The sequence below is a fragment of the Xylaria bambusicola genome, assembly GCF_022495145.1.
Source record: "Xylaria bambusicola strain CBS 139988 unplaced genomic scaffold F5B22scaffold_37, whole genome shotgun sequence".
Taxonomy (NCBI): Eukaryota; Fungi; Ascomycota; class Sordariomycetes; order Xylariales; family Xylariaceae; genus Xylaria; species Xylaria bambusicola.
Genome location: NW_025953590.1, coordinates 308746 through 335120, shown reverse-complemented (window position 1 = coordinate 335120; position 26375 = coordinate 308746). Strand labels below are relative to the sequence as shown.

The window sequence follows — 26375 nt, the reverse complement described above, 5'->3', positions numbered from 1 at the left end:
TTATCACTCTTGGTCCTCTCTTCTAACAGCTCTTATCATTATATCACATGCAAGATCATGAAACGATCCTGAATCCAAATTTTATCAAAAATTGCAGGTTTCAACAATCAAGGCACAGGTTGGCAGTCTCTTCATCACGTGAATTAGGGGTTCTTGATTAGTGTATACCAATCTCAGGCTCAATACATTTCTTGCTCATGTTAATCTTTCAAGCTTTATGTTCCACTATATGTACCTAATATATAGCCTACTAGACTATGAGTGGCATGGTAACCGAGTAGGCACGTTGGTAGCAGTCTTTAATGATACCTAAGTACTGGTATAAACAAGCTATAGTGACTTGCAGTCGTGTTTAGAAGACACTACGGGACATACATACCTACGACGACATACCATGTAGCTATTTTACGTCAGTACAATGGTACATGTGCACGCAACTGCCACTCAAACCCTGCACAAACTTCACCTGCCACATCCCCCATGCCTTTAGCTTCTTTCTTCCTTCAACTTCTTTTCCCACTTCTGCACTCAATTCTATCTTCAATTCGAGATGGCAGAACCTTGGGAGAATACCGAGTTGTGCGAAGGCTATGTCTCGCTCAAACGACCTGAGATCGCAGCTTATCCTGCTGCGATGATAGGGAGGCTTCGATGCCAGAGGCCGTGGCATGGCAAGATTCTATTGCCGTCGGAGGTGAAAGAGCCACGAGAGGAGAATCCAGATTATCTGGAAAGCGACGATCTTGATTGCCTGATCATTTTATTCAGGATGCTGACCGGCTCAAATTTTAGTCAGGCAAACATCAAAAATGTCCTCGTCACATGTGCGATGCATGACTTTGGCTACGATCGTCACGCGGACTACCAAGTCAAGGGAATGCTTGTGTCTAGGCTGTTTCCCGAATATCTCCACGACAAGCAGATCCTACAGTCCAAGTTGACTTTTCAAAATCTGTTCCAACATGAAGCCGTGAGGAAGCTGATCCTGGCGGCTCCATGTTTCGAGTTGAAGGATCGTCGACTTCTCCTCAGCGACGTAAACACCCCTTCTTCCTTCGATGAAATGGAAATCTGCCCCCGTGAAGACTTAATCGATACACAGGAAGTCAAATGGGATGGCATTTCGACCCTGGAACAAGCAGTCTCGGAGCAATCATTCTATTGCGACCCGAAGGCCAAGAATGGTACTATGATCGCTCGACGATACTGTACCCTCCCATTGTTTATCCGAGTCATGTTTACTCCTGACAAGGATCACCCAAGACGATTTAAAGATGTCCAACGATTCCAGCTAAAAACTGAGTATATACAAACAACCGACGATTGTTCTATGAAAGTCGTCATGTCGGACATTAGATACCACCTTTTCATGGTAGTCAAGCTGGATCCACGAAACATTTCACCAAATTCAGCCGAGATACGAGTATATGACATTGGTGGCCAAATGCTTGTGCCCAGACTTGAAAGCAAGATCGATCATCGAGATCTTGTAGGGGAAAAGCTTAAACCAGACAGCATGTGGTCAGTGGGAGACCCCTCTCTCAACTTCATGTTGTTCTATAAGAAATGGTCTCCTTTGCCAGAAGAGCGTCATCGGGCGAGATACTGCCTGGCCGAGCATCGACCACTATCTCCGATACGCCCAGGTGAATTACCAGGACGAGAACCATCTGTACCACCGGAACCTGAATCGGCAAAAGGTACGCAACGCCTAGAGATTCTTGGAACTAGTGCTAATTGAAGTGACTCAGATAACACAATAGACGGTCGCTATAATCATGATGCGCCTCCTGATCCCGTTACTGATAGGGGAGATAGGCAGTTGACGACGGCTACCGGTCGTGTAACGCTGTCTGGGTCACCAGCTAGTATGATCGGGGTGCTTCAGAGACTACAACTACCACCGGATGAGATGATCGAAGTGTTTATCAGAGACACGCCAAATGAGCGCACACCAGCAGGAAATCAGAGAAGTCGTAACACCAGAGGCAATCGCAATAATGCACCAACCAATTAGGTCATTATACACTCGAGTGTTAGTAACCGTGCTCAGCATGTGACTTAACGATCACTCATCTTCTAAGCGTAATACACACAAATCGAGCTTTAGCCGGAAGGTGTTATGGCCTATAGCAGGCGAGAAGGATGGGGGATGCATTGAGCATGGATTTGAGGGCACCAATTGAGCTACCGTGATCATGATTGGGGAGCAATGGCTCAACTGAGTTGATAGGAGATTTAACACAAGGCTTGGAAGAAGGCACGACATGAGAAACGCGTTGTCCCGGCCTCGGAGTAGAGCAGTAATATCAAGAGTCAAATGAGTATGAGGCCCTGCTCACTGTGACCAAATTATGTCTAATTCCTTCTTTACACCTCTCTTAAACGATTGATATTTCTTTGCTCAGTTCGCTATTCCATGCCTCGCCATACATGATGCCATGGACATAGCTTGGTCCTATTATCTTATATGCATGCCCAAAAGGCATTTCCCGGATCACGAACGGAACTTTTCCGCCCTGAAAAAGGGATATTAGGTCCCCCGTCGCGCTGTTTCTTGGTACGAGGGCTAGATACCCTTTCCTTGTCCTTGCCAAGCGCCGTCCAACGGCCCGTGTAGCTGTCAGATAGTTTCTAGGTAGGCCATAGTACAAAGTGGCAATCGTGCCCAGAATAACAACAAGGCTTACATAGATTATGCTGTCTGGACCAAGGCGTCTTACAAAGTTTACAGCCTTCGGCCCGCGAAGTATCTTGTTCATCGCCCGGTGGCCAGATAAGGCTTCCTTGGGCTCATTGATGTTCCCAGCACACATGATCATAGCGAAGACTGTCTCTGGCTCTTCTCCAGTAGGATATTCCGGGTATTCTTGAGTGAGTGCAAGCTTCTCCCACATCACTGATCTGTCATAGTGCACTCCTAAAGCCCAGAGGAAATCCTTGAGGAAGCGCATGTATGTGTTGAACGAATTTATGCTGTTTAATGCAACATAATCCCACTCCGTCGTTGTCAAAATATCTTCTAGTGCTATGATCGTATCGAAGATGTAACCCGAAAGTGTCAAGGTATCTCCATGTGCCTTGCCCTCGATGTCCCAGTAGTCAGAAGTTGATGCACGGTACGGTCTAAATCCTGTCTCTGCCAGGCGTTCTCGGTCACCGTAACGGTGGATCGGCACGACAGCGGCCGGTTCTATGATACTCCAGTCTGGTACCCACGACGGCGATCGTAGCTTACTTGCCAAGTTATGATCCGTCATGAGCAGGTCCAAGTTTTTCGTATAAGACATGATAGCCAGTGCTGTACGCTTGTAGCATTCTTCCACCGAGATGGTATAGTCCGGCACGATTCCTTCTGCTTGTGTCTCCCTCGAGTCAACGAGACCGAGGATAGAAAACACTTTGTCTCGCGGATCGGTAACATCGAAAAGTTGGAACTCCCAAAGTAGCTTAAGTAGATCCTCGTAATCTACTTGTTTGCCGTCAATCATGCCAACAAGCCTCTTTTGTTGTAACACTGTCGTAAGGTGTATATTACCCCTGGTCATCGTCTGGGGGCGTCCTCTTAGACCGCCTCGAAGTGCAATAATAAACATGACGCCCAAGTAGAAGGTAATCCAGTCGAGAGAGCTTTTACCACAGAGTACAACTGCTTCTCTTGCGAGAACGGCCTCTTGGACAACCCAGCATCGAGTAAACCAAGGCCGGCTCACCAATCGCATACAAGCCGTCAATTCTCTCCTCGTCAGATCCTCTACCTTTTCTTCCTCCTGTCTTCCTCCTTCACTGTAATTATCTTCTGTTTTGTCGACTTTACTGTTGTAGTATATCACCCCTGCAGCCTGTGGAGGCTGAAGACCTTCGGTCCCAGTCATAGCTTTCCGACGTCTTGCTTCCCTCAACTTCATCGATAAGATTCTCTTCGAATCCTGTTGCCATAGCATCATCATTTCATCGATCCGAAAAGAGCTGTCACATATCAAGTCTAACCAGAATGTTACTGTCTTCTCTGCGAGAGGAAAGACAAGCTCGCTATCCTCACTGTCTTCTCCCAGCCAGATCAACACCCGCTCGGCATTCTTGTAGATGTGTCGCATGAGATTCACCTGGTATGCGCGCTCGGCGAGATCGTCCTGATTGATGCAAATGGCGTCGATCCACAATAGCCGGTTGCCTCGACTTTGGCGAAGACGACGGAGAGCAGATTCCAGATTCCGTGTCACCGGGAAGGGCTTGCCATTGCACCAGATCAGACCCTGGTCCGACGCGTTGCCCCAACAATAAGATAATGCCTCATAGGTGGGCAGACTCATTAAGTTGACGGTCGAGAGGCTGACATCAATTGGGTCAGTGAATGTGTCACTTGCCGCCAAGGTAAGGACACGAATATGGTCGCCTCCTAGGAGACTGTCAATCTGGTCGTACTTGAACTCAAAAAGTTTAGAGAGCTGGTGCAGCTTGTCATAATCGAATTCAAACATCTTAATGTCATTCAAACAGCGTAAGGGCCTCCTGAACTGCTGAGTGATAGAAGAGTACGGTTGGAAGCTAACCGGTGTGCGTCTACGTTCCTGGGTTCTGGTTCTCTTTACCTGCTTGGCTGGGCAAGGTAACTAGCTGCCCAGATCAGCTGAGTGGCTGAAGTTGAGCTGGAACCGAGGCAAGAGCTGAACTGACACTAAGACCAGGGCTGAGCTTCAATCGTAATTTGCATGCGATACTTGCCTGTGCTTCTACATAGGATGAGTAATGCGATAGGAGTGCAACCCTACGTTAGAGCGAAGATAAGCGATCATTTGGTCAGCCGCGAGGGGCGTACAGGAGTAACAGCAATGATTCCTGAAGTCTTCAATCAAGATCTAGGAGCCCTTGAATGCTTGCCTAGCATAATTATATACTAGACCCAGAATAACTACTAGCCACAGCTCTATCCAGACTGTCGTCGTTCGTGGGAGAGGAAAAGTAAAGTGTGAGATTTCTCAACATCCGTATCAGCCCATACAGAATACCAAATTGTCGAATCAACCTATTAGATCTTATTTGTTTCTAAAGTCTTCCAGCCTCTTTCGTTGTAGGCCGCTTTCATCAAAATTTGGAGGGTCTAACCATGCTTCAAATGCACTCTTGATCGCAGGCCACTCGCCATCGACAATCGAAAACCACGCAGTATCTCTATTGCGCCCCTTTATAATCATGTGCTGTCTGAATGTACCCTCGAAAGTGAAACCCAGTCGCAATGCAGCTTTGTAGCTTGGCGTATTGAGAGAGTCGCATTTCCACTCATATCGACGGTAGCCCAAATCTTCGAATGCGTGTTTCGCCATCAGGTACATGGCCTCGGTTGTAGCAGGGGTTCGTTGCACCTTTGGGGACATCAGAACACCGACCTCGACAGTGCGATTTTTGGGGTCGGAATGATTATAGCTGGCACACCCTATGATATTATGGGTACCGTTTGGGGTAATCGGTTGATCAGCCGAGATAATCGCATAGATGATGAGCTCTGGGTTCTCCAACTCGGCTTTCATGACCGCTTCAAAGTCCGATGGCTTCTGGAATGGTCCGTCGAACATATAATCCCAAGCGTGAGCATTCTCGTCACCAGATATGTGTGGATACAGTGGCAGGATATCTTCGCTCGACATTCCCACAACCGAGACATATCGACCTGACAGTTTCGTCTCAAGTGAGGGGTAAAGAGCCGGGTTTTGCCCTACGATAGGGCCGAGCGCTGCATGATGCTTGGAGCCCATATTTGGAGGTAGGCGACAACGTTGGATGCATTCAACGAACGAGGAGTTTATATTTCACAATCAAGCCAAGCATCTAAAACCACTTGGAGAAATAATCATGTCGGTACATACGATGTAAGTTACCATAACTGTTGCCTACAAATGGCGAAGAAATCCTTCCTCAATACCAGAAGCGGGGAAATAAGCCAATACGACGTTAGATCTCTGTACCATGTCACAGCTTCTCTCCTCTGTGGATGGCCTGTCGTACAGCTGACCCTCGTGATATATTTTGTTTCTTAAGTCAGGGGCCGTTCTCAAAGACTTCAATCATGTGACATTTCATCAAATCGAAAAAGTTCAACACATACCTCTTTCCGCCTATTCCATTATGAACAGGTTGCCTGTATCTACACACAGATTGTGCCTTTGACTTTCAAACGTCACTTTCTCTCTAATTCCGTTTGTTCAAGTCAGTCACCGAGTAACGCCAGGGTTTTTCAGCGGTTGACAAGGGTCTGGGCGTGTCGCACGCCCGAGCACACCGTACACATCTGCCATGCAGACCTCAGTGGCCGGCGCGATGAGCCACTTCCCACCTCTTCCGACGACAAGGCTAGTCGAGGTCTATGCTTCTCAGCTTCATGTCCTTCACACGCCTAGACCATCTCATTATTTAGACAAGAACACAGTTTCGATCAACATTTCTCTAGTTCCAAGTCGCCCTTCTAAGTATTACCACTTTGGTTGATTTAGTCCAGCTTATATTGTCGCATCACATCACATTATATTAGAAACGCCAACTCATAACGCTCATACTCATTGATTGCCAAGCCCAAATCATCGGAAACCATTAGCTGCACGATTTGTATAACCGTAATTGTTCTGGTAATCGAATGATTGAACATCGCAGTCTCTTCTGAAAGTGGATTGGTGGGAAAATCAAATATACATTATACCGAGTTGCAATTATTGAGTCTTAAGCGCTCTAATGGCCGTACGTCCAATGTCGACATCATAATTGCTAACCGATGAGGAGTTTCCCCGGTATCACAGGAATAATTTACGTAGGTAGTCGTGGTAGCTCATTGACATCCGCGCCAAGCCCTCACTAGGTTCCCCTCTCTTCTGCATCGTCCTAAGTTGGGTAAAATCAGGATAAACGAATTGCGTGAGACCCTATGTCGACCTCGACCTTCCAACCAGAGTAAAGTAGCAATTGTTGATAGGACCTTTTCCTGCAAGATCTCAAGTCTGGTTGCGTGTGGCCGATGCTACTTGATCCCGGAAGAGCTACTCCGTGCGCAGATCTCGCGTGATGAACTAGACATATAATTCCCCTCACGTCCGGTGAGGAGTACGTGATCGCACATCTGTACATCTTCGTTGAAGTAAAAGCCAAATGCTTGAAGCAAGCTAAGATGTTCGATTCATTTCTAGCGCGATATAGAGTATCCGTACTCTTCGTCGTTGGTCTGCTGCTGTCCGTCATCCCACAGTATGCAGCAGCACGAGCTGTGCAAGGATCACAGGAAGCTATTCGAGCGACAACAACTCGAGAACGCATTGACATTAATGCCGACTGGAAATTCGCACGATTCACAAATAACCCAGATTCGCTTTCTTACAGCGTACTAAAGAATTGGATTCTCCCCTCAGCCAACAGTTTCATCAACGGGACCAAATATGTACGCCCTTCGGGAACGCCTCCAGGAAATAACGTCCAATATGTGAAAGCCGAGTTTGACGACAGCAGCTGGGAGGCTCTGAACTTACCTCATGACTGGGCAGTGAAAGGGCCGTTCAACGCCCCCGGCATCAGCGGTGGGGAGGGTCGTCTGCCTTCCAATGGTGTAGGATGGTACCGTAAGACATTGTCATTCGCAAAAGATGATCTGACGAAGACCCTTTTCCTGGATATCGACGGCGCCATGTCGTACGCTGCAGTCTGGTTGAATGGGAATCTAGTCGGGGGTTGGCCATATGGTTATAATTCATTCCGTCTCGACCTGACACCTTATGCAAAGGAGGGTGCCAATCAGATCGCCATTCGGCTCGATAATGCGCTTAGCTCCTCTCGATGGTATCCTGGAGCTGGTATCTACCGAAATGTGTGGCTTGTCAAAGTCAATCCCGTACATGTACGCCAATACGGTACATATGTTACGACCCCAAAAGTGTCTGCCCAGTCAGCCACAGTTAATCTAGCAGTGAATGTGGATAATACAGGTACCACGTCGCAGCAAGTCGATGTAGTGACCGAAGTTCATTTAGCCGACGCTACGACAGGAAAGCTTACAGGAAATGCAGTAGCCAGGTTTCCTGTCAAGTCTTTAACAATCGCGCAAGGGGCAACGCAATCTATCAGTTCTTCCATTACGATAGATAGTCCGCTGCTTTGGGGGCCACCACCAACACAGAAGCCAAACCTCTATGTCGCCGTGACTACTGTGAGTGCTGCAAATGCTACAGTCGATACATATGAGACGCGCTTCGGTCTTCAATCCCTTACATTTGATGCAAACAAAGGACTCCTCGTGAATGGGGAACATGTCTATGTTCAAGGGACATGCAACCACCACGATCTGGGTTCAATAGGTGCAGCTTTTAACACAAGAGCCCTAGAGCGTCAATTTCAGATTCTAGGAGAGATGGGGAATAATGCTTTCCGCACGTCTCACAATCCCCCGGCCCCTGAATTCCTAGAACTTGCCGATCGCATGGGTTTTCTAGTATACGATGAGATATTCGATGTTTGGCAGCAACAAAAGACAACAAACGACTTTCACTTGATATTCTCCGATTGGAGCGAGCCTGATCTCCGGTCATTCATACGAAGAGATCGTAATCACCCCTCTGTAATCGCATGGGGTATCGGTAACGAGATCCCCGAGCAGACCAGCTCAACCGGCAGTACCATAGGTCGACGGTTACGAGGCATAGTCCAGTCAGAAGACCCTACGCGGCCAACAACCTCAGCATTAAACTCTGCTGGGCCGACTGCAGGTCTTGTCGGTGTTTTAGACATCATAGGCTTGAACTACCAAGGTGAAGGGCAAGGGACGTCGACAGATGGGTCATTTCCACGTTTCCACAGCGCACAGCCAAACAAGATGATCTGGAGTAGTGAATCTTCGTCGGCCCTAAGCACACGGGGAACATACATCTTCCCCGTTACGAGTGCCAACAGCGCCACTGTAGGAACTGGTTCAGGCGGTAACGCAACATCCCTGCAAGTCAGTGCCTACGAACTATACGCGACGAGTTGGGGTTCATCGCCTGATAAAGTCTTTGCGGCACAAGATAAGTATCCTTATGTAGGTGGAGAATTCGTTTGGACGGGATTCGATTACATCGGTGAGCCAACACCTTACGACACATCTCGTAGCTCGTACTTCGGCATCGTTGATATGGCCGGTTTCAAAAAAGATCGTTTCTACTTGTACCAAGCGCGGTGGCGTTCCGACTACCCGATGGCTCACATCCTCCCCCATTGGACTTGGCCAGACCGTGTAGGACAGGTGACTCCTGTTCACGTATTTTCGTCTGCTGACGAAGCGGAACTGTTTGTAAACGGAGTATCGGCCGGTAGAAAGAAGAGAGCCCAATCCACTTGGCGCTTCCGATGGGATGATGTCAAGTATCAACCCGGTGAAATACACGTGGTGGCGTACAAGGGCGGTAAGGAGTGGAGTACAGACACCAAGAGGACTGCTGGTGTGGCGGCCAAGATGAACGTAAGATTTCCTTTTCTTTTATCTTCAGCTTGATATACAACTTAGATCCTACCCCTCAACCTTACTAACAAGCGTGTATCAAGATAACGGCCGATCGGACTAACATCGCCGGCGATGGTTACGATTTATCATATGTCTCGGTCGCCATCGTAGATGCGAAGGGGGATCTCGTACCACAGGCCAGTAATAACGTCACATTCTCCATTACTGGCCCGGGAAAGATCGTATCAACAGACAATGGGAATCCCTCTGATTTCACCGTCTTTCCATCTCCTAGCCGTAAAGCATTCGGTGGCCTTCTCCTCTCAATCATTCGGCCAAATGCTGGAGCTTCGGGGGATATTGTTGTATCTGCTAGTTCACCTGGCCTGCCTAGCGCATCGTTGACCTTACATGCGGGGTAGCCCGACCAAGCTCAGTGTATCTTGATTAGGTGTAGATACAACTAATTGACAGCCTTGTTCGCTTCATACTGTATATCTACGTCTAGGGACGGCATATTATATTGACCAGCGACCGATGAAGAGTTGGCCAAGCAGCGTTGTTCGACATGTTTCCAGGTTGGCATAGAGTATACGTAGGTATCTTGCCGATCTGTTTCGTATAGGATGAATAGTGATAGGAATATCAACTAGGAGACTCATCATTGGGTCAGCATAAAAGTATCAATAGAGTATTTACCCGCCTCGAGTTTGGGTACTCTCTTGCAGGCCGGCAGCTATCATTCTAGCTGTAATTGCCGCATTTGAGCTCTGCTGATGTGTAGAATGGAATGACGTGAGAGCAGCAGTGTACAGGTTCGAGGAATTATCGGTATTTCCTGTAACATGAGATCCACCATTTGCGATACTTACTTCAAGATTATCTACTTGGCTTATTTGCCCTCGCTTGTGCATCCTGTGCATCCATTTCCATCACCTTTGCAGACTCGACCCAATTATGCCAATCTACAGCTCCATCTAGGTCAACGTTGAAGTCCATCGGGTCCATATTGATATCACCGAATACATCGGCAGCAGGATCAGCGTCGGCCCAAAACCAACCAAGAAGCCCAGCACTCTCGGGGTGACCATTAGACCAGTCTATAGCGGGTCGGGAAAATGCGTTGAATTGTGGTCCATTAATTAGTGGCTGATCAAACGTCATAGCGCCAGGTGCGGTATAACGCATAGAGGCCTCGGGCATTGTGGCATCATTTGTTGAGGGGTAGGTATCCTGGACCCGTGTTATACCACTCATCTCATCGTTCTGATCTTGTCGAAGGGGGTTGAGTGGAACATGGGCCGGTTCAGAAGATGGCAGGGGAGTCTGCTTCTCGGTTTGCGGTATCCCCTTAGGCATTTCAGACATGCCCACAAGTCCGCGCCATTTCCCCCTGAATATATCTGCTACATCACTAGCAGAGACAGAACCAGTGGTCAAGGGCACAGGGAGAGTCTGATCATCAATCTCTAGTTGTTCAGCAGCTGCTAGATCATGACGTAGTCGTTCCAATTCCTGATGTCGATGCATTCGGGCTTTCAACATGAGTTTGCGCAAAGGAACCCATGTCCGCGAATCCTTATCCAACGTTGATCTAGCCGGAATCAACCAGGGACTATGTAATACGGACCATGACCTCTCGGAAATTGGTGACCAAGGACGACGACAGATATCGATCAGAAGATAAACAATAGCATGCCAGTGTGTGTATGTTTGATAAACCCAACGCCATTGGCGGCAGGCTTTTTCGGTATTTAACGCATGGTTAAACTCTGCAACCTCAATCGCAGCTATTAAAAGCTTGTTCCTAATCTCGTTAGAGAGGCTTTCTCTAGGAGAGGAGAATAGAACAGGTAGATGACTGAAAAGTGTCAACTTTGCGATAACAAGACGAGTGACGACAAGCATGACCCAATGTGAGATATCGCCTGACTGTGGCGAGAACTTCAAGTAACGCTCCTCTACTGTGGTGTAAATGGTGTTCAATAGACGGCTTTGTTCTTCAAGTCCAATCCCGGGGGTTACGATCTGTCTTGAGATGTTGCTAATTTCCATATTAGCGATAGCGTTAGACATATCAGTAAGTCCTTCGCGTGCTGTCGGCATTTCTCGGGTATTGATATCGATATCGTCATCGTTGATATTCAAAGGTAGTTTGGTGTCGAAGCTACCAATCTGGATAGTGAAGTCGGTACCTTGGTCCTCCGATGATCGTACATCAAGTGAGCATAATGAATACCACACCCGTCTTCGTATATGAACCTCGAGCGCAGTAAGGTGCTTAAAGTGTGTGCCGTCACGTTGTAACCCAAGAGACTGCGCCATGCGAATAACAAGACCTGTCATCATCCAGACAAATCTTGGGCTTTCATGTCGACGGACAAGGAATAAAAAAATGGTAAAAGCTTGTACAAGTACTAAATCAGGCTTGTTGAGAAAGTCCGCTTTAGCAAGAGTATATTCGAGTCCCATTCTAAATCTGAGGTTGAGCTCGGCCTTTGTAGATCCAAAATTATTGACGACCTTGGATTGAAAGTCAATTTAATTTCAAAACTAGGGGATGTGTTGAGAAGGAACACTCACATCATCGTCCTCCATTGATGTGACAGCAGCATAATACATAGAAAACATAAGAGCTTCATTTGCTGGTGATATTGAGGTGTTATTAATGTCCCTTGAACTGCGTGCCATCTTTTTGATGGTAGGTTGATGAACAACTGGAGCAATGATGTTGACATTCTCGAAGAAAACATCCAAGAGGAATGGTACCTGGGATGGTAATGGACGCAGCTCGCTAAGATCTGGACCTGATTGACCGAGGTTATGTCCAAAAATAAATGCATGGCGCTCTGAGGGTGATCTTTCAAGTTCATGTGTCGAAGGTGAGGCGCCAGAAGGGTCTTCATCATCTGAAGAGTTAACGTCAGCTTCAGCGAGATGCTGCGTTTCCATCTTGATTCCATCGATCTATTATCCCATCAGACATGATAACAATGGCAGCAGGTAGTCAGAGTTCAGACAGACAGGCTTACCTCATCATTGACATGCGACCAAAATCTGCTGCTCATGTAGCGACTACGTCCAGCATCGTTAAGTACCAGTCTACCCAACTGCGAATGAACACTGCTACCCCCCGCAGTTAGATGTGTCGCGGCATGGTGATCACCATCACGGTCATTCGCAGAGCTAGCAGGCGAGTTTCCGGTCGACGGATTGGAAAGAGCGTGAGCTTGCTCTAGTTGACTGGTTAGATCTTTGACAAGATTCTCAAGATTTCGTAGTCTTTCCATGACCTGGGCCGTGGGAGGAGCGACAGCACGTGCTGATCTCTCTTCAGCCGCCGCATTGTGAGCAAACCGTTCAAGACGTTTAGCCCATCTTGGTGGTCGATCAGCGGATGGGAAGACGCAAGGAATACCAGCGCGTTTGCAATTGGAGCATGGCGATTCTTTGTTACAGCGAACCTTGCGAGATCGGCAAACCACACAACTGCGCGGTTTCTGTGATGAAGCGGTAGCAGTACTAGAAGGAGTTGAAAGAGGAGTGGCGTTGGTTGCTGTAGATGGTACGGTAGAAAGAGATGGGGATGTCTCGTATGGTGTTAAGCTCGCGCGGTTTTCGGTCGCTGTAGGTGACAGACCCGCCATCCCCGTAACCAACCCCTGGTACTCAGAAACCGTCGGAAAGGACTCGGGAGCACTACCGGTATGCTTCACGGTGGTCCGCGGTATCTTATGCGATCAAATGGTCCTCGGCAAGTATTACCGCTAGTCATCCAATGTATCATTCGTATTGCCCCGAATTCATTGCGATCTTACCAACACCAGAAGCTGGCGGAGTTGAGATGGCTCCCTTGATGCAGGTGGGATGCTGACAAGATGCGTTAACAAGAAGTAACGCTTAAGTCGTAAGGACTCAGAGTTCAATTTCCAAAATTGCTGTAAAAGGGTTAAAATTATGCAGCAATCCTAGCAATGTACATAGTGAAGCCTCCAAAAGACCCGACAGAGCGGGTCAGTGGAACCTAATGCAAGCCCTGTAAGCCCTGTAAACCTACCTAGGTACTATAGGTACCTGTAACTCTGCTACTTAAGCTGTAGGTACCCCGGCATTCTCTCGCTCAAGATCCCTTTTTAGTGTGTCCGAGAAAAGCGCGAGCTGTTCTTGTGCTTCATTTCGTATGTGTGAGGGCTTCATTACGTAGATAAGTAGGTAGGCAGCTAAACATCCAGAGATACCGTAGAATTTTCAATTATATAAATAATCAGTCCATCCGTTCTTTTCTTGGAGAGATATCACATACCACTCACACCACAACCATTACTACATTCACACAACGCCAGTCTTAGACCCATCAATTATCACATCCCAGCTTTGCAGCTTGCTATTGCATTTATATCCTATCTTTACCACTACATTCTATACCATCGATATAATGACCAACGCTCCCGTAGAGACCGTCGCCTTCTTTGGAGCCAGCGGTGGAGTTGGCTTGACAGCACTTAAGGATACACTTCGATCAGGTCGTCACTGTGTGGCACTTTGCCGTACCCCTTCAAAACTCGCCGCAATTCTTCCCCCTGAATCCAACCCCAACCTAAAGATCGTACAAGGAAATTCCCACGACGTGACTGCCGTCTCATCATGTCTTCTTGCCGAGCCCGGTGTCCTTGTAGATAAGATCGTCTCGACCATTGGCGGTGCTTTTATTGCATCTAAGATGACTCTCGATGACCCCGAAGTCTGTCAAAAGGGAATTGCCGTTCTTCTTGAGGCCCTCACAAACCTCCGAAATAACGGTGCTGTAGGCAAGCCTCACATAACGGTCTGCAGCACAACCGGATTATCAAAATTTGGTCGTGACATTCCCATTGCCATGATCCCACTGTACCACATCATGCTCAAGGTACCGCACGCTGATAAGATTATCATGGAGGAGCGCTTGGTATCAAGCGGAGAGGATTTCACTATCGTGCGGCCTAGTTTCATGGCATCTGAAATTGAAACCACCAAAAAGGTTAACGTTGGTATTGAGGATCCTATTATTGGACGCGAATCGGCAGCGATTGGATACACCATCAGCAAAAGTGACGCTGGGAGATGGGTTGCGGAAAACTTGATCTTGCAGAAGCACACGAAGTACAGCAAGAAGATTGCTAGTAGGTCATCCTTTCCTTATACTCTTACTCTGTCAAACGGCTTCATTTTGCCTCTCACAACCAGCCAGATCCGTGATGAAGTTCATTCAGCTAATATTCTGTCATAGTGATTACAACTTGAGTTGCGATAAGAATATGGCATCAAACAAGGCTTGGGTTGAAAATAACGCGTTCGGGGTGTGTAGGATAGTGTAGACTTGGATTTGTTATATCATAGAATTCCGGAGTCCGGCGTACAAAGCGATTATAGACCATCGAATTCCTTATGTAGAATACACTTAGTACACCAGACTTACTATGTACAACAACAAGATGCGAACTTTGTAAAGATTTCTGTAGTAGTATTGTCGCTAACAACGCTGCAAGCGGTACTTTGCATCTTACTATAGCCGTAATATGAAGGAGTCGGTCTCTTTGAACTTAATCTTAGTATAGGTACATCTTAACTCAACTCTTCGGACATCATATTATTAGTTTTCCCATTCCAGAAAGTTAGAAGTGTTTCTGTGTTCGCCATTCTTGCAGTAGCCCGCTATCCGCTATCCGTTTCCCGATTTTCCGTCTTCCGCCTTCTACCCCCGGCTCTATTATCATACTATAGCTTGGTTGAAACCCCCAAAATGGTTGTTTAAGGGGTCATTATATTAATAACAAAGGCTTGAGCCTAGCAGCTCTTCGACTTTCTCTCTATCATCCATTTCCTTCGCGCATATACATCTACCCTTTCGATTCCCAAGTGTTTATACCCGAGAACCGTCATAATACAGAATAATAGTTTTGTCTCATTTTCTTCGGCTCAAATACGTCGCAATGCCTTCTCGGATCAAAGACCTTCAAGATTTACATTATGCCAAATTACCCGATTTGTACTCGCTGATATCCGCGAACGGGTTCCTTCCAGTCAAGCAGCCCCTGAAGCGCTTACCGGATCCATACTATCTTCAATGGGAACAAGTATTGGACGAGCTACCAACATCATTGAAAGAAAAGACTATTCGAGTTAAAGTAAACTGTTTAGAGGTACTCGGAACCGACAGACTAATTACAGAACGCGAATGGCAACGAGCATATGTAATCCTATGCTTCCTAGCCCATAGTTACATCTGGGGTGGTGATGTTCCTTCTGAGGTGTGTATCATCAAAGTAATACAGTGTTCAAATCTGACGTCTTGGAAGATCATACCCCCTTGCATCACAATACCACTTCTTCAAGTGTCAGGTCATCTTGAACTTCCACCAGTTGCAACCTACGCAGCCGTCAATCTTTGGAATTTCAGCAGCATAGGAGATGATTTTACAGATCTAGACAATCTAAAAGCCTTACACACATTCAGCGGTACTCAAGACGAGTCCTGGTTCTACGTCCTATCCGTAGCCATCGAAGCACGTGGCGCTCATATCCTCCCTTTGATGCTTCAAGCAACAGACGCCATAAAGCACAAAGACTATGAGAGGATCAAGCATGCCTTGAATACTATGGCCACGTGCATTAGGCAGTTGACACATCTTCTGGGCAGAATGTCAGAGAGGTGTGACCCCATGGTATTTTATCATCGAATTCGACCCTTCTTAGCTGGGACGAAAAACATGGGTGCCGCCGGTCTTCCTAATGGAGTCTTCTACGACGAAGGCGATGGAAATGGTCAATGGAAACAACTAAGAGGCGGAAGTAATGGTCAAAGCTCATTGATACAGTTCTTTGACTTGATTCTCGGCGTTGATCATACTTCTACCAGTACCTGTCACACATTACGAGAAGGCCATAGTCCCATCAAGCCAGCTTCCAAGGAAATGAATTTCCATCAAGAGGCAGGTCTAATTTTACTGTCGATGTGCGCGTTGTATGTTAATTGACTGTGTATTCAGGTCCGTCTTTACATGCCTGGTCCGCATCGGAAGTTCCTCGCCATCGTGTCTCGACTGGATAGCGTCAAAGACTTCGTACATTCGGCTCCGAAATCTCTAGAACAGCAACAGCTTATTCGAGCCTATCAAGGCGCTACAGAAGCGTTTGGGGATTTTAGACAAGCCCATATGCAAATGGTGACTCGTTATATCGTTGTGCCATCCCGAAAACCATGTCCCTCGTCATCACCAGGGATGAACTTGGCTACCGCGTCCTTGGCTGCAAATAGAGGGACACAAACTGAGCTTACCGGAACAGGTGGGACGGATCTAATTCCGTTCCTAAAAACTACTCGTGATGACACATACCGAGCTGGACTCACAGTAGCGTCTAAGGAGCGCGCATAACGGTGGATATTGCGCACAAAGGGCGTAATGTTAGATGAATAGCCTTGTCATATGGTATATATCGGTTAGAAACGGGACAGATAGAAATATCCAATAGTCAGATTATGGCCAGAGAAAGATCATAGCGTCGCGCATAAATATCTCAAGTAAAAGTTAGCTCGTTCATGCTTAGCCAAGTCTAGCGTATCCGAAGTTCCGACATCCGCTCCGTTGCTTCACGACCACACCCTTATCCCAACTATTGAACTTCACGTTCAACAGGATGAGGTATTCATGCGGCCGGCTATGAGAAAACCGAATATGACACAAGGATCAAGTACCTTCTAGCAACTGCCGCTATAGAGAATGCAATCAGACATAGACGATTTGCCGCCCCTCAGAGAGAGGGTATCTCAAGCTTGTGATACATGTAAACAAAGGAAAGGTAAATATTCAACCGATACGCATTGTATAGCAATGGCGTCTCAATCATTTATGCATTGGTCGGTTGACGCTATTCGCAAGTAAAATGTGACGGGAAAGTCCCCTGTGGCTACTGTAAAAGACGGCATCGAGAGAAAACATGCCGGTTCTCTCCTTCCGTCCGCCGCCGCCGCCTTCCTTCCGTTCTTTCCGAAACTCCAACGACGAACGTTTCTACTCCATCAAGCCGCATCTGGCCAGCTACTCCAACTACAACACCGACAGTCCCAATACCAACAGTAATTCATGTATCACCCACCTTGACACGTCAGAGTGATGTTTCAGCCGAGGAAGAAGCCGAAGTTCCTCGTGATGCACGTCTCATTTGCGATGCGCAGGGAAGACTAGGTGAGTGAGAGCAGCAAGTCGAGATATATTGTGCTTCCGATTAAATACCATCTGAAACAAGCATCTTAACCTAACAATATCTGCGTCTAGTCTTTACAGGCGATTGCGCACCGCTCTCGCTATTTCAAACGGTTCGTCAGATTGTGACGACAAGAGTAGACCCCCATGCATTTTCACCAGAAACTAGTCGAGTCTCTATGCTCGAAAACGTCAGTTCTGAGGGTCTAGTGCCGATTGATTCAGCGGGAGAGCCAGAAATCAATCAAGCATCTATACAACGGTTGGTGAACACTTTCCTGACTGTAGTAAGTTCAAACTCTACCTTACAGGATTGATTGCTGTGTCTAATTAAACTAGATAAGTGGTCTAGTGGACTTATTCGATAATAACACATTGATTCCCGAAATTCAATCATGGGCAAACCAAGCAAAGCGCCCAGTAGACGTGACAGCAGCAGTGTACTATCTAGTCCTGGCCATCGGGTCACAATCCGAAGATGAACAGCTCGCAACCACATACTTTCTCCGAGGGAAACATCTAGCACTGTCTACATTGACGGGGAATCTTAGTGTCGGGACCGTCCAATCTTTTCTATTGACAACATTGTATATGCTTCGATCCTGCCAGATTAACGCGGCGTTCTTGTTCTTCGGTTCGACACCCTCCTCCCTTCTCGCGAGAATGGGTTATTGATGAGATACTATATAGGTATTGCAGCAAGAGCAGCTTATGCAATTGGACTTCATCGAACCGAGGTGAACTCTCGTTTTGGCCCCGAGGTCCATGTCCGAAGGTATGTATCTACTTATGTCCCCTTCTCTTCCTTCACGAGGCTAATCCACGCACAGAGACCGTCTGTGGAAAAGCATCCGTGTCTTAGATCTCTACCTAAGCATATCTATGGGTCGACCCCCAGCAGCCTCAGATGCAGATTGTACAGTCCCGTATCACAACACATCAGATGATGGCAGCGAGCGATACGATTTACTGAACGCATCCGTACAAATCCTTTCTCTCGTCGAAGGTATCGTGCAAGAAGTATATTCGAGACGAAAGATCTCGTTGCAGCTCACAGAGGGCATATCGCGCCAACTCCGCGACTGGTCGAACAAATGGCTATCGGCCCTGCTTCGAATGAGCAGGAACCAAGATAACGGAGAACGAACCGGTGCATGTCAAGTCTTGTCGTCGTATTACTACGCCGTGATGCTTGTATCACGCCCCTTCCTCATGTACGAGCTCTGCAGACGACTTCCAGAAAGCGTCGCATCACCCCCTCGTCCCACAGCTCCCGCAGCCGAGACCAACGGGTCGGGTCGAACGAAGCTAGCAAACGCATGTATCGACGCCGCAACCCTCATGATCGGGCTGACATCCGATTTCATATCGCAAAGACCATCAGATAAACGCATGCCTCTCCTCGTGTACGTCATCGCCCCCCTCCTATCAATCAACGCAGCCTAACACCTCTAGCTCCTGGCTCTTCGTCTCTTCACTAGTAGTAAGCGTAGGCCACCTCTCAAACTTCGGCCGCGCGCTCGGAAAGCCCGCCGAAGAATCGATTCGCGCGCTAGAATACTTCGCATCGCAAGACGCGCACGCGTCGCAATACGCACGAATAGCGCAGTCCCTACACCGCTGCGCCCAGTCCTATCTAGCACGACAAGACGCCGAAGACCGTCGGCGGATCGCGGAGTCGTCGACGCAGCTCTTCGGGCTCATGCCTAAGGATCACGAGACTAACAATCAAAACAACGGCCGACCTAATACAAGCGGGACCCGATATCCAGAGGTACGGGTATCAGACCCGACGGGGTTGGAGCCGTGGTCATCCGGGCCGTTCGATGATTTCGACCCCGCCATCTTTTCCTTCGGCGAGTCGCATACGCCTTTGGCGGATATTCGGGTCCCGCAAGGCCAAGGGCATGGCTATGTGCACGAAGGTAGCGCGGATCAGGTTTTCGGGGCGATGAATCTTTTCCCTCTGCTTGATGGGAATGGCCATATAGATCTGGCACATCTGTTATGAAGCAAGGAGCGACTATCGGGCAGAAAGTGCTTTGAGAGCGTGCAACAAAGGATGGACTAGGAATAGAAAGTACGAGTCTAGTGATCGTACCAGTTTGAAATGCCGAGGGTGATGATAAAACTGAGAACAGCAGGTTTCCGATGAATATGCGAAAAGTTCGAATTGTGTAGTTGTATTATGAATATCCCGATTTTCGTATCCTAACAATGCTATGCTATCTAACAATATAAATTTATGTCTATTAAGACATGTGCGCACCTTACTTTACCAGTAGAGAGTTGATAGTCTCTGTTCGCCAGTCGTACAAGTCAACGGACGCATCATGATGCTCCTCAATGCTTCTTCCCATAAGCAGGACTCTGCACATACCAAGTAGACGAGCACCAATGATTCGAGGAAGACACTTCGATGCAAAGATTCCAAAACTGCAATAGGCAAGAAGCTCAGTGCTCCTTTGGTGTAAACATTAATTCGACATGTCCTTCGATTTCGTAACTGCGTTCTTATACTTATGGTCCCGAGTGATGTTGCTCTTCGTCTTCTCCTTCTTCAAACCCGTCATCAGTGCTTTCAAGACCTTGCCCTCGGATGGCATATGTCGCAAGCCAACCGATGAGCGCAATTCCCGCGAAAAGCCCCCAAGCCAGAGCCTCTCCTTTGGGACGTACATGTGTGGATGCTGTGAACAGTGCTCCTGAAAGAAAGGGTCCTACACTGCGTCCAGCTGCGGATAAGGTTTGCGCCAGTCCATTGAGGGTTCCAAGAGTTGCGTGTGATGGCGCGGAATTCGTAATCTAGTCGCGTTAGCAATCGTTATAGCATTAATAGTAATGGCCACCACTCACCAGCAACATGACGGAAGACAGACCCCCTACAGCACATATATTCTTGATAATCAGGATAACGCCAAGCTCTACGTAGAGCCAGATCCGACCATCACCTAGCTGGAAAGGTGGCTTGGAATCCACATAACCCACAAATGGCATCAAAGCCATGGTAACTGCGAATCCGAAGAGCGATATTCGGTAACTTCCCACATTGCCTATTTTGCCTTTGATCAAGGGAAACAGGAATAATTGGAAGACTATGGTAAAGATACCAGCAACGGATAATGAGATACCAATCACGACGGCGCGTAGATTTCGTCCAGTCGGTTCCTCGCCTTGGGCAAAAACAGGATACAAGCTGTTGAAGGAGCTATTCGACAGTTGGAATATGAGGCTCGTCGAAAGGAGGACTACGGTTGTCCGATTCAAAAGTTGACGCCAGGTTGCGATTTCGGATGCCGACTTGGTATCATCATCGTCGTCGTCGTCGTCGTCATCGTCTATCTCATTGGATTGCGGGCGTAACAGACGTGTAGTCTCTCCTGTTTCTGTCACGGACTCGTCCAAATCACTCTCGCAATCATCAGCTCCGTCCGTATCTCTACCACCTGGCCAAAGCCAGGAGAGCTTGTTAAGCTTCGGAGATTTTCTCGAGAAGACGCTTAGCCAGGGAAATCTTTCGGTCCAGGTACCTTGAGTATCTCGGTCTTCCAGCGTTTCCTCAAACCATATGGCAAGAATAACCACACTGAATGCCAGAAGTGCAGCAGCTAGTATATTGGGAGCAAGAAAAGGATACCGGTCTTGGGCCAACTTGCCGACCAAAAGCCCGCCAAGAGCAGGTCCTGTGATGCTACCTATTCCATAAACAACTGGTAGCCAAGTAAAAGCCTTGCTTTGGTTGGTCCTATCCGTTAGTTCACCTAAGCAAGTAGGAACAACGGCGGCGTTTCCGTTCAAGAGTCCCATAGCAACATGCACAAGGATGATTTGGTAGTAGCGAGTGCAGAAGCCGAACAAGATGAAGCACCCACATAGCAATGAAGTGCCAGCTAACATAGTAGGTTTTCTCCCAACAATATCCGATAAATATCCCCAAAACAGGTTCGTAGCCAGCTGAGCGAGTGCAAAAGCAGAGGCGAGAAGTCCAACGTAGAGGCCAACCTGGTCATCACGCATGCCGGGGAAGGACTCGACCATCTCAGGTAGGTATGGTGATATCGAATTGAGGGCGGATTGCTCGGCAAGTGATAGCACGGCTAATAAGGCGAGCTGCTTGACGGGGAGAGGCGTCGAGCTATCATGGGAGTCGGGTGAGGCATCATTGTAATAGTCGGATTCGGAGCTCGGTCGACGGCCGGCGGATTTGGGGGCAGGGGTGGGAAAGGTTTGGTAATGAGTATGGCTCGAAACGCGTTGGAGGACGGAGGAGAATCTCGATCGGTTTGAAGATATCGTAGGAAGAGGCGAGCCGGCGCGAAATGAGCCAGACCTAGCAGATGTCGGAGGAGGTCGTGAACGAGAAGCGGAGGCTGACGATGATGCCGCTACTGCCGCCGCATTGGTTACATGAACCATGGTTGGAGTGGATCTGATACAAGCAGATAAGGCAGGTATTTCTCTGCCCGGTTTGATACTCAGGGCTATTTTGCAGCAGTCGAGCGCAGAATTCGTCAGGGATTGTTCAAAGTTGAAAGCTAATCCCGTGCAAAAAGTGATGATGAGATCAGCCCAGCCATGTTTGTTTAGTGGCTAGCTGCAGGTGTTGCCGGGAGGAACGGAATCTCGGTAGTAACCCGAAGTGAGAGAACTTCAACGTATATGCGAGGTAAGATGGCAGATAATGCAGACTCTTAAGCGTAAATTAAAGCACAGGGCTGTCAAGAGATGAAGCTTAAAGAGGGTAAACTCTGTAGGTGCACAATTTGAAGCTATTTCTTTAGGGTTGGATTATATGACGACACCCAAATCAGTGAACTGGGGACAACGCCGGGGTCGGGGCTCTGGATCGCTGTAGATGGCCAGGGATCTAGCCTACCTGGGTACCCACCTAGGTAAGGTAGGTAAGGAGCTAAATAGGTGGGCTAGTACGCTATGTCCAAGCGCTAAATTTTTGGTGGGTACCTGCTGATAAGGCCAGGATTTGGAGAAGTTGGAGGCCAAGGTTGCGGTGTAAAGTGCTCCCAGGCTCGCCAGGTTAAGTAACTTGAGAGCAACCCATTGGCCCTTGTACTTCAAATCGCAATTTCTATTGTTCGAACAACGAATGAAGAATACATAACATGAATTCTATTCTTCATCTCATGTAATATAGTGTCATTCAAGACATAAAATCCGCTTCAGTTCCATGAACCCATAAACTCAGATAGAAACTCCATCTAAATGTGTAGATGTCTACTAGTTATACTACAAGCTGCCATTTTCGCTGGTATCAAAGTCATTGTTTTGAATCCTTGTTCTAGTAGAGTGTTCTACAGCTTCGAGAGATTCTTGGGATCAACATCTTTATCAGGAGTGCCTTGTAAATGAGCCACGGCATTGGTTTTGCTACAACAAGGCACAATCACGCTGGTTTCGTTTTGACGTCCTGGCATATCGAGAGCCGGGTTGCTCGTGAAGAAGTCTGCCGGGCGGATATGAAGTTGATGGATCTCGACAGGCCTGTATACCTAGGTTAGTTCCGCTGTACAAGGATATTTTGATCGTTCCAGTTAGAGTACTTACATCACCGGCCAATCCTCAACTCTAGGATTATGGGTGAGCCCGAACACGCTCCAGATGACGGGACTGCTACGCTGTCCAGTTCGACTGGTTACAGACGGGTCGGTGACGAACCAGTCGCCTCTTGCTACCATGTCCTTAACGCCACCCTCGTCCCTCCTGCTTTGGTTAGTAAACTCTCCTGCCGCCCATAACTCTTCATCACGATATCCCGTCACCCAAAGGTGGTGTTGGGCAAATGATGCTCTTGCCGCTTGGACACTGTTGGGGTCTGCGAGCAGAAGTTGTGTGGGAGAAGGCACGAATTTATATCCGACATTCTTGCCACTGATGGGGTTCTTCTTATTCATATTCTCAAGCTTGACCGTCCGGTTGAATTTCGGCTCGGCATCTGCAAACATGGCACTTTCAACCAATTGTCGTCTTATTTCGTAACCATTACCGTACGGGTTCGTTTGTGGGTTCATAGGAATGGGATGACTCTCTTCCAATACCACAGCAGTATCTTCACTTCCATATGAATCGATACTGGGATCGATGCGAACCGCAAAAATGTGCTGGTGATTCTGGGCTAAGGCGCCTGGGAATACCACATTACCATAGCCAGATACCTTGCCCTCGTCTATCGGTACGACACTGACAATACCAGTGGCTCGGGTTTCAAGAGTGATGCCACCAGCAGTATCGAGTTTGAAGGCGAAGACATACTCGTAGTTTGCGAGTGTACCTACAAACTGAACCACAAACTCTCGGAGTCGTGTTACTACAGCACGTTCGGTTCGGAAGTTGGTGTGCTTCCAGCCAATGCCTTTCTCGTATCAGCTTTTTCTGCTCAGTTCGTACTTGTAAAGCCCGAAATCACTTACCGTTGTCCTGTTCATGTAAGCACACTACATTTGGCTGAATTTCTGGCTTCCCTTCAGTGCTCGCAACCACAGAGCTCAGATAGTGGATAGCACCGAGACAGTCACAGCCCAATTTAAGGTTGTTAGCAGCCCGTCCGAGACCACCATCTCCAAAATCAAAGGCCTGCTTTCGGTGGAAGGGCGGCCTTGGATCACCGTACGGAACAGTCATCTCCGAGAATGAGATGCGGTACATAACTGGCCGACCATCGTAGCATACATCGTGTAGAATAGCACCCTCTCTTGGTGTAAAGCCAACGCGGAATCGCCATTTTTGCCATTCTACCAAGTTATCTGAATGAACTCTGAACGAAGCACCCTCGGGTTGTGTGATGTTTATAGGTTTGACGTCAGTGCGCAGCGGCCGGTTCATTAGCTCAGGCACGTATTCAGCTGAGGTGAAATCGCCATGCTGGAAGAGCTTTTTGGGTTTACCTGTCAGAGAGGCAGGGTACAGACTGTCACCTTTCCCACCCGTTGCTAGTCGGTCCACCCGGATCATCTCTTTCTTGGCGAAATCCATGACTGGTATGATGGGAAGCGGGTATGCATAGTGATTTGAATTGATATTGTTGTTGGTCGTATTGCGAGCGTAACAGAGCCCTTGCATATACCGAGGGACATCCTCGTCCGGTTCCAGACCTCCGTACGGCCAAGGATCTATGGTGATAACAAAACCCTCAGGCAGAGTAAACTCTTGTATAGCCTTTTGAAACATCTCTGAAGCGATACAGATATCTTGGAACTGGCTAAACTCAGCTACCGTGTAACTGGTCTGACAGTAAGGAGGGAATGTTCTGGTGCGACGGATCTCTCCCACTCCGATATCGACGATCGACTCATGAAGCTGAGGCACGCCATTTGTGATTCGGTCAAATAACACAGTTATCTGTCTTGGAACTGTGGTTTTGGGCGATTGGCCGCTATGCTCGGCGATGAGAAATTGCACGAGATCTTGCTTTCTAGGTTCATCTAAATAGATGGATCGAAAAAAGAGACTAATGCCGTTACCGCCATGTTTCTGCACGACTGCATTTCGAGCCAGCAATACCTCATCTTCGGTGAGAGGTCGCAACGGGTGAGGTGTAGACATCTTGAACATATAAATGCGATGATAGCTTGGTAATGGTCTTACTCCAAGCTGAGTAGTAATGAGCTTAAATAGTTCATGAAGCCTACCAGGAAATATTGATAAGGACGGACTGCCCCTTTGTCAATAAGTCGGCTTAAATTGTGGCAAGCTTATCCTTGAATGTCCGCTAGTGCAAGTCATCGGACTAGCCAAGGGCCAATGATTGATAAGGTGAGCGTATTACGGCGGACTTCGGAGCACGCATACCGGTCACGGTGCTCTTTCGATGTTGGGTTAATGTCTGGCCATCCCGCATAGCCGCATGTGGGGTTTTACCCCGTACCGTACCAAGCTGGAGTATCGGATTCTAACCCAAGTTGGATATCTCGCAGCAACAGTTGCATGAAGCCACTAGTCTAGTATCCTTCCAGTTATGTTATCGCTGGTGCTGGAGCCATGGAAGGTAGCAATGCGAGTGGTTTTGTTTTATACAAAAGATGTAAACGACGTGGAATCTATGGTGAGGGGTAATTGAGAGATATCCCTCGGTACAGTCTTACAGGGCCTGATCACAGCTTCATCGGGCAAGTCCTGGCGAGTCAAAGGCCGAATAAGGGTACTATTGGCGCACACGTAACCCGATGATTTGCATAGCTCCGCTCACCGGACGCATGCTAGATATGCATGCCGAGTTAATTACTACGAGAAATGGGTTGCGGTCCAAAATACGCGAACCTGTGCGTTGTTCCTGGTTCTGGGTACTGGTGCTGTGTTTGGGACCCCACGTCAATCATGTGGGAGGGTAGCAAATGGACGCCTACTCGCTTTTAGTCGGATCTTATCAGCCATTCTACTGTAGATAGCCGTCTCTGGGTTCATTTGCTGATAGTTGACTTACCGCCCTGCATGCATGCATGGTTTTCTCAGGCATACAGTATGTCGTAGCTTCAATCTAAAGCTTGAGCCGCATCTACGTTATTCATTTGTCTCAGATCACATAATTACTTACATCTATCGACAAGTTTTAGTACAAATACATAGACGGAAGGAAGCGTTGTCAAGTGGAATTTGACCATCACTGAATTGTTGATGCCACTGTCGAATCAACTGACGCACGCGATAAGCTTGGATTGTGGTATCAATGACAT

The 26375-nt window shown here is 47.7% G+C and overlaps 10 protein-coding genes across 10 annotated transcripts; 5 read left to right on the top strand and 5 right to left on the bottom strand.

The window, feature by feature from the left end:
• Positions 1 to 219: 219 nt before the first annotated feature.
• F5B22DRAFT_320926 (uncharacterized protein) lies at positions 220 to 2199 on the top strand. The gene is made up of 2 exons (XM_047970697.1): positions 220 to 1700; positions 1752 to 2199. Exons 1-2 carry the CDS (start codon positions 551 to 553, stop codon positions 2015 to 2017), a joined length of 1416 nt encoding a protein of 471 aa, XP_047828614.1. The 5' UTR covers positions 220 to 550; the 3' UTR covers positions 2018 to 2199.
• On the bottom strand, positions 2200 to 4759 carry F5B22DRAFT_320927 (heterokaryon incompatibility protein-domain-containing protein). The gene has a single exon (XM_047970698.1). The coding sequence runs from the start codon at positions 4479 to 4481 to the stop codon at positions 2382 to 2384; it is 2100 nt and encodes a 699-aa protein (XP_047828613.1). The 5' UTR covers positions 4482 to 4759; the 3' UTR covers positions 2200 to 2381.
• On the bottom strand, positions 4759 to 6022 carry F5B22DRAFT_320921 (putative GNAT-family acetyltransferase). The gene has a single exon (XM_047970696.1). The coding sequence runs from the start codon at positions 5751 to 5753 to the stop codon at positions 5037 to 5039; it is 717 nt and encodes a 238-aa protein (XP_047828612.1). The 5' UTR covers positions 5754 to 6022; the 3' UTR covers positions 4759 to 5036.
• Positions 6023 to 6818: 796 nt separating this feature from the next.
• Positions 6819 to 10131, top strand: F5B22DRAFT_321001 (glycoside hydrolase family 2 protein). Its single transcript, XM_047970700.1, has 3 exons — positions 6819 to 9469; positions 9553 to 10046; positions 10105 to 10131. Exons 1-2 carry the CDS (start codon positions 7154 to 7156, stop codon positions 9871 to 9873), a joined length of 2637 nt encoding a protein of 878 aa, XP_047828611.1. The 5' UTR covers positions 6819 to 7153; the 3' UTR covers positions 9874 to 10046; positions 10105 to 10131.
• On the bottom strand, positions 10057 to 13334 carry F5B22DRAFT_320988 (uncharacterized protein). The gene is made up of 3 exons (XM_047970699.1): positions 12484 to 13334; positions 12035 to 12418; positions 10057 to 11974 (listed from the first exon to the last, which is right to left on the bottom strand). The coding sequence occupies exons 1-3, from the start codon at positions 13096 to 13098 to the stop codon at positions 10331 to 10333; spliced, it is 2643 nt and encodes an 880-aa protein (XP_047828610.1). The 5' UTR covers positions 13099 to 13334; the 3' UTR covers positions 10057 to 10330.
• A 257-nt stretch (positions 13335 to 13591) lies between these two features.
• Positions 13592 to 14926, top strand: F5B22DRAFT_616333 (uncharacterized protein). Its single transcript, XM_047975580.1, has 2 exons — positions 13592 to 14610; positions 14718 to 14926. Exons 1-2 carry the CDS (start codon positions 13887 to 13889, stop codon positions 14729 to 14731), a joined length of 738 nt encoding a protein of 245 aa, XP_047828609.1. The 5' UTR covers positions 13592 to 13886; the 3' UTR covers positions 14732 to 14926.
• Positions 14927 to 15420: 494 nt separating this feature from the next.
• On the top strand, positions 15421 to 16863 carry F5B22DRAFT_637952 (Indoleamine 2,3-dioxygenase; the record flags this gene model as incomplete). The annotated part of the gene is made up of 3 exons (XM_047977514.1): positions 15421 to 15738; positions 15787 to 16419; positions 16477 to 16863. 3 exons carry the CDS (start codon positions 15421 to 15423, stop codon positions 16861 to 16863), a joined length of 1338 nt encoding a protein of 445 aa, XP_047828608.1.
• A 114-nt stretch (positions 16864 to 16977) lies between these two features.
• F5B22DRAFT_320781 (fungal-specific transcription factor domain-containing protein) lies at positions 16978 to 19940 on the top strand. Its single transcript, XM_047970695.1, has 7 exons — positions 16978 to 17287; positions 17368 to 17673; positions 17764 to 17978; positions 18031 to 18325; positions 18382 to 18466; positions 18522 to 19097; positions 19147 to 19940. The coding sequence occupies exons 1-7, from the start codon at positions 17209 to 17211 to the stop codon at positions 19700 to 19702; spliced, it is 2112 nt and encodes a 703-aa protein (XP_047828607.1). The 5' UTR covers positions 16978 to 17208; the 3' UTR covers positions 19703 to 19940.
• On the bottom strand, positions 19675 to 22498 carry F5B22DRAFT_320775 (MFS general substrate transporter). The gene is made up of 2 exons (XM_047970694.1): positions 20548 to 22498; positions 19675 to 20496 (listed from the first exon to the last, which is right to left on the bottom strand). Exons 1-2 carry the CDS (start codon positions 22105 to 22107, stop codon positions 20212 to 20214), a joined length of 1845 nt encoding a protein of 614 aa, XP_047828606.1. The 5' UTR covers positions 22108 to 22498; the 3' UTR covers positions 19675 to 20211.
• F5B22DRAFT_616327 (copper amine oxidase) lies at positions 22485 to 25724 on the bottom strand. The gene is made up of 3 exons (XM_047975579.1): positions 24117 to 25724; positions 23254 to 24058; positions 22485 to 23190 (listed from the first exon to the last, which is right to left on the bottom strand). Exons 1-3 carry the CDS (start codon positions 25255 to 25257, stop codon positions 23001 to 23003), a joined length of 2136 nt encoding a protein of 711 aa, XP_047828605.1. The 5' UTR covers positions 25258 to 25724; the 3' UTR covers positions 22485 to 23000.
• Positions 25725 to 26375: the final 651 nt, after the last annotated feature.